Here is a 6648-nt window from a genome sequence, read left to right as displayed (position 1 = left end):
TGGAAAAACCAGTGCATTAAGGGGAATTAGTGAATATCAAGTGGTTGTTTTTTTTTTGTGTGTTTTTTTGAATTAGGGTATCTAGACCTATTGCTAACACTCTAATGTAAATAAACGTAGCAAAAACCACTCATAATTATAAAAATTAAAGCATTTTATGCCTATTTTTATGCACAAAAGAGAATACTAATTTACTTCCTAATGCAAAAATTGATGAAATGAATGCAACCTAACCTTATAAACACGTATGTGAATGTGAAAGAGTCACTCATAGTTAATCAAACCACAACAAAAACCACAAATTGATCAAAAATTACGCAAACCAACCTTCTTTTAGTGAATTGCAAGTAGTCTCTCAAAACTAATTAAGAGAAAGATTACAAAGCTAGGGGCTAATCCTTGGTAGCAGCACCATGTTAAGGCTCGTCCGTGTGCTCAGGGCTTACCTTATTTCTCATTCGGGGTCTTGCCACCACGAGCCAAAATTGTAGGTCGCTATTTCCATTGAGGACAAGCTTGGCTCCTTCTCCTCTCCTCCTTGTGAGCAAGGGTAGTCTAAAGAAGGTAATCACTCTCCCTCACATCTCACGCTCACTAATTAGATAATCACAAGCTTACTAATTAGCTAATCACAAGAGGCCCTTCAACACAAGTAATAGAGTAAAATGGGGAGAGTCCTCAATTATGATAGCAATTTGATATATATACAAGGCAATAATATTCACTCTCACTCAAAGTGTGTCTACTGAAGATGCCCAATGCAATATGCAATGCTTGGCTCATAATTTGGACTTATATAATATGCAAATACACTTCTCATAATACATTCTTCATTCTTTATCCTCAGGAACCTCTTGCCTCTTGCGAACACATCACTTATTATTATTTACAGCCATAAACAAGCATCGGGCGCCATTGAATCGCGTGGTCAAACTTCATGTAAATGAGTGTAATGCATGTATGTTTGTTGCCAAGTAGTGTCCGAAACCATGTTAACCAAGGTGGTTAATCGCACGTATGTGTGGGTGTGTGTGTATGCACATGCACGTGCATGTGTGATTGAGTGTGTCGATTTTGTGTGCACTTATGAGTGTGTGCACGTGCACCTATATGTATGCACGTGTATATCTCTGTGTGTGCGTGCATAAGAGAGTGTGGGTGTACATCTATGTACCTGTGTGTGGATGTACGTGTGTATGTACATATGTGTGCATGTATACATACATATATGTGTATGTGTACATGCTCAAGTGTGCACGCACGTGTATGTGCATGTGTGTGTATGTGTGTGCAAGTGTCTGCACAAGTGTGTGTGTGTGTGTGTATGTGTGTTATAAGAGTGGAAGTGTATGTGTGTATATGCGTGCATGTGTGTGTTGTGCACGCCAACTCTGTGTGTGCCTTTATGTGTCGATAGTGTGTGCGTGCACATGTTTGTGTGAGTGTGCACACCCTCATCTATTAAAGCCTTAATGAAGGCAGTTGTTCACGTTACTCTCACACTTATAGTATCTGTGTGTGCACGTGTATGATTGTGTGTGCCAACAATTTCATATACACGTGCACCGTGTGTGTGTGTGTGCTTATGTACGCGCGTGCCTATACATATGCACATGTATGTCCTATATATATGCACGTGTATGTGTCTCTATGTTCACACACGTAAGAGAGTGTGTGTACACGTACATAAGAGAGAGTGTGTGTGCTTGTGTGTGTGGATGTATACGTGTATGTAACATTCATAGACAAGACCTTGATCCCAACAAACCCCCACTTAAGGGATTTCCTTATACTGTGTGAAGGAAATGGGTTCCCAAGAGTAGAGACAAACATAAGATTAGGTCATACGTGCATGTGTATGTGTGTGTGTACACTCGAATGTGTGCATACATGTGCATTTGTATGTGTTGTGTTATGCGTGTTTGTGCAAGAGTGTGTGCACAAGTGTGTGAGTGTGTATATGTATATGTCATGTGCACGGGTGGGTGTGTGTGCATGTATGTGCTCGCGGTTGATTGGGTGTGTGTCGATTCTGTGTGCACGCATGTGAGTGTGTGTGACTTTGTGTGTGCGTAGCGTGTGTGTGTGCATGTGTATATACAAGTGTACGATTATGTGCGTGTGTCTATGCATGTATCCATGTGTGTGTGTGTGTGTGCACGCGCGCGTGTACGAGTGTGTATGCATGTGTGTGCTTGTATGTGTACAAGCGTGTGAGTGTGTGTATCTACGTCATGTGCACGTGTGTGGGTGTGTGTGCATGCATGTGTATGTGGGTGTGATCAGGTGCGTGTCGGTTCTCTGTGCACACATGTGAGTGTGTGTGACTTTGTGTGTATGCATAGTCATGTGTGTGTGCATGTGCGCATGCAAGTGTATGTGTATTCTTGCATGTGTTTATGAGTGTATGTGTATGTGAGTGCATTCGAGTGTATGTGTGTGTACACGGGCACGAGAGTGTGTATGCATGTGTGTGTGTGTGTGTGTGTGTGTGGTATGTGTATGTATGCATGTATGTAGAAATTTTGTTAAGAAAAAATATTTTCCAAAAATAGAAATGCTTATTTGCTTCTTTTAAAAAAAAATATTAATTTATAGTGGTGAGATGGTGTGCTCATTTATTATATCCTGGAATAGATACACCTTACATATAATGATAGGGTATAGAGTATTCTATTTTTAAACAATAATAGAGGGAAAGAGAGCGCACAGAGGAAAGATGGGGGGAGAATAATAGTGTGGAGATTTGGCAAGAGGAAAAATAGTGAGAATATTAGTGTAGGACAGTATAGAGATTACACTGGGCAATGGAACATGCAAGGAACAGGTAAAGAGTGGGCGGATTGAGCTGTAGATTAGTCTATTAATCTTGCAAATGGCTTTTTGGCTCCTGGATCACTTCCTCTCAAGAGAGTTAACATCTACAGTTGACTGCAGATCAAGGGTCAAAAGTTGCAGAATGGAGGCTGCAGATAAGCTCTTGTGTGGTGCAGATTAGGGGGAAACCACCGCCCTAGATTTTCTGTTCAAACCCTCGCCGAGAAGGTAGCTTTTAGTTTTTGTGTGATTGCTGTGGGATACCTGGTTAAGAGGGTAGGTACAGGGCAAATTTCTACAAGTGAGGTAACCATAGTGACATGATTTGTTTGATTTTGCAGATTAGAATGCACATGGACGAGGAGCAGATACTCGACTCACGAGGCTAAAGACTTTGAACACTGTGAGCACAAGACAATAAGCCTGATCAGCAGACAACCTCATGACCATGCCACAGGGAGGTGCTTCCATCACAGACCACGTGTGTATCTACAGCTGGATAAGAAGGCAGATAAGCCAAAGAGAGTGTGACACGTGCCCCACGACTATTCGCTTGACCCTATAAATAGTGGCATGGGGGGTTAAGGTAAACCTTGAGTGGTAAGTATTCCCAGAAGAAGAGCCAGCATGGGGATGGGGTTATATTGTGTAGTATTTTTTGTTGCTGCTGCTTGTGTGTTGGTGGCTTTGATTAGGAAACAATCATCCCATAAGCTGTTTCTCCCACCAACCCCCCCTGGGTGGCCAATAATTGGCCATCTTCACATACTGCACAAGCCTCTCCACCAGACTTTCCACAAGCTTGCACAAACCTATGGGCCCATAATTTTCCTAAGGCTGGGCTGCATGCCCACTGTTGTGATTTCCTCCCCAGAGTGGGCTAAGGAGTTTCTAAAAGCCCATGACCAGGACTTCTCAGACCGCCCTCAACTTGAAGCCAGCAAGCGTCTGTTTTACGGCAACAAAACCCTTATCATGATGGAGCATGGCCCCAAGTGGAGAGAGCTCAGGAAGCTCTACACCATTCAAATCCTCACCATGAAGCGCATTGAGATGTCTGAGCAAGCTAGACATAAAGAAATGGCCTTGGCTCTCCACTTCATTGAGGGTCAATTAGCCAATAACATCAGTGAAACACCCCCCATTGAGATCAGAAATTTTGTCTTCAACACAGTGGGCAATATGATGACCAGGATGCTCTTTAGCAAGAGGTCATTTGATCATCACAAAATGTGCAAATTTAAAGAGATGATGTTAGAGGCGACTGCCTTGTTCGGAGCTCCCATTATAGGTGACTTGATTCCTTGGCTAAGCTGGCTTGATATCCAAGGATACAAGAAACGTATGGACAGCTTGGCCATACAGCTGGACACATTCTTGGAAGAGGTGGTAATGGAGAGGCTAGAGAGTGCAGCAGACCAAGGCATGGAAGAGAAGGCTATGGAGGACTACTTGGACTTGCTGATAGGCATTTACAAAGAAGATGGAGAGGCAGGAAAGGAGTCGATCAAGAGCATTTTGCTGGTGGGTTTATTTCAATTTAGTGAAATTTTTGATTAAATGCTAGCAAGTTTTGCCCTAAGCTTTGTGATTAGATATTCTGTTTTTTTTAAATCATGTTGTGAACACAGGACTTGTTGGGTGCTGGCACGGATACCTCTACCACAACGGTGGAGTGGGCAATGGCAGAGCTATTGAGAAACCCTGATTGCATGGAAAAGCTACAAGAGGAGTTGAGTGCAGTAAATCAAGCATCAAATGCCAGTAATGGTAAAGATTATGATTTTAATGATGATGGTGCAAGCGGATTAATTGCAGTTGGGGATGCAGAGCTAGCAAAGCTGAACTACTTGCAGGCAGTGATTAAAGAGACGTTGAGATTGCACCCACCATTCCCATTGATATTGCGCCGGATGTCAAAGAGCTTAGAAAATGGGACAGAGGTGGGGGGTTACAAGCTGCCCAAGAAAACAAGGCTGCTCGTGAACCTGTGGGCGATGGCAAGGGACACCAAAGTGTGGGGAGAGGAGGCGGACATGTTCCGTCCGGACAGATTCCTGGGCAGCTGCCCGCTCGACCTGCGCGGACAACACTTCGAGTTCCTTCCCTTCGGGTCCGGCCGTAGAGGCTGCCCTGGTATGAACATGGGCTTGACTGTGGTGAGCTTCGTTTTGGCCAACCTTGTGCATCGCTTTAGCTGGAAGCTGCCGCATGGTCATCACACCGTGGACCTCTCAGAGGCTGCCTCCCTCACCGCCTCCATGGCCAAGCCCCTCCTGGCCTTACCCACCTGTCCTCGCCCTTAGAGAATGCGCACACCAGCCAGCAACCAATGTTCTCATTTTGATTTTTGCTTTTTCTTGTATCCATGCTGTGAAGTTTACCACTTGTAAAGCAGTTTTATTTGATCTTGCTAGAACTTATCTCATTTTGTAAGTGTGAAGTCGACATTGTCCTTAAAAAAAAAAAAGCCTTTTCAAGTCACTATATACTCGGTCAATTAATTCTTGGCGGCGAACAAGCTCTCCGCAACGCCTTCCCATGAACCGTGGCAATTGTAATAAACAACTAGGTGACCCGTGCCAATTGTAATAAACAACTAGGTGACCCATGCATTGCTGCGGCATGAAGTTTTCGCTTGTATGCATGTGTATACATCTATATGTGCGTATGCAAGTGTGTATGTGCATGTTTGTGTGTCTTTGTTTGTACGGCCGTGTATATGTGTGCACATGTATATGTGCATGTGTTTATGTTTGACTTTCACACATTTTTTTTTTTGGGACCAATAATATTTATTTATATTAACTCTTCAAAATCTGGCGTACATCACACCCAGAGACTCTACTCTCTACTCTTTTTCTAAAACCTCATTCACGATTTTACATAGAAATTTCCATCTTTAATCCTCACACAAGAAACAACATTGATCCCATGAAATCTGATACCTCGGCAATAAACAAGCCTCCATCATGGCCTCACTAGTGCAGTCCCGGCTGTACAGGATTGCAAGATACTGAGCTGATGCATGACTCTCACATAAATTTATATATTTGTCTCACATGTCTTCTCTATGTCTTTGTCATGTACACAAATACAACCCTTTCTCACACACATGCACTCTCTCTCTTCTCACATCCATCTCGCATACACACCCTCACACGTAAAAACTCTCTCTCTCTCTCTCTCTCTCTCTCTCTCTCACACACACACACACACACACACACACACACACACAAACACACACAGTCCATACGCACGTGTGACTATGTATACGCGTGCGTATGTGTTTATATATGATAGTATTAATATGATATTCTTATATATTTACTATATGTATATTGATTTATATATTATTATTATATTATATTATTTACTATTTATTATATATTTTTTTAGTTTTTTTATTTTGTATGTTCTTATTTATCATTATATTATTATATATATTTATATATTACATTATATTACTTATATTAAATTATATATTATTATATATTTACTAGATGTATAATATCCTTACTTATGATATGTTTTCATATTCTTTTTTTTGGGATCAATAATAATAATACTATATATTAACTTTGAAACTGTCCAGAAACTGCAGTACAACCGAGTAAAATCTAAACTGTTGATCTTTACAAATCATTTTTGTCTTCGTTTAGAATTTTACACATAAAATCCCATCTCTCCTCCTCGGATTGTTTTTTCAACATTCCTCTCTTCTTAGACCAAATCTTGATAGTGGGTCTAGTTTCCATAGGGTTTTCTAAAAAGGCAACAAAAGTATGATCATCTTGCTTTACTTTACGATACCACCTTGGAGTTCTTGGT

At 41.6% G+C, this 6648-nt stretch overlaps 1 protein-coding gene across 1 annotated transcript; it reads left to right on the top strand.

The window, feature by feature from the left end:
• Nucleotides 1-2691: 2691 nt before the first annotated feature.
• Nucleotides 2692-5298, top strand: LOC147606687 (cytochrome P450 71AU50-like). The gene is made up of 4 exons (XM_086792042.1): nt 2692-2827; nt 2938-3045; nt 3159-4341; nt 4449-5298. Exons 3-4 carry the CDS (start codon nt 3445-3447, stop codon nt 5121-5123), a joined length of 1572 nt encoding a protein of 523 aa, XP_086648168.1. The 5' UTR covers nt 2692-2827; nt 2938-3045; nt 3159-3444; the 3' UTR covers nt 5124-5298.
• Nucleotides 5299-6648: the final 1350 nt, after the last annotated feature.

The sequence above is a fragment of the Cibotium barometz genome, chromosome 57 (assembly GCF_041138505.1).
Source record: "Cibotium barometz isolate CiBa-2024 chromosome 57, ASM4113850v1, whole genome shotgun sequence".
NCBI classification, from domain to species: domain Eukaryota; kingdom Viridiplantae; phylum Streptophyta; class Polypodiopsida; order Cyatheales; family Cibotiaceae; genus Cibotium; species Cibotium barometz.
The sequence above is the reverse complement of the archived record's forward strand: the minus strand, read 5'-3'. Positions and strand labels throughout refer to the sequence as shown.

Bases quoted from the DNA above. Each gene is read 5' to 3' on its own strand.
- LOC147606687 (XM_086792042.1), top strand. From the start codon at position 3,445: ATGGGGATGGGGTTATATTGTGTAGTATTTTTTGTTGCTGCTGCTTGT. The intron at 4,342-4,448 runs GTGGGTTTATTT...TTGTGAACACAG, and splicing joins CGATCAAGAGCATTTTGCTG to GACTTGTTGGGTGCTGGCAC.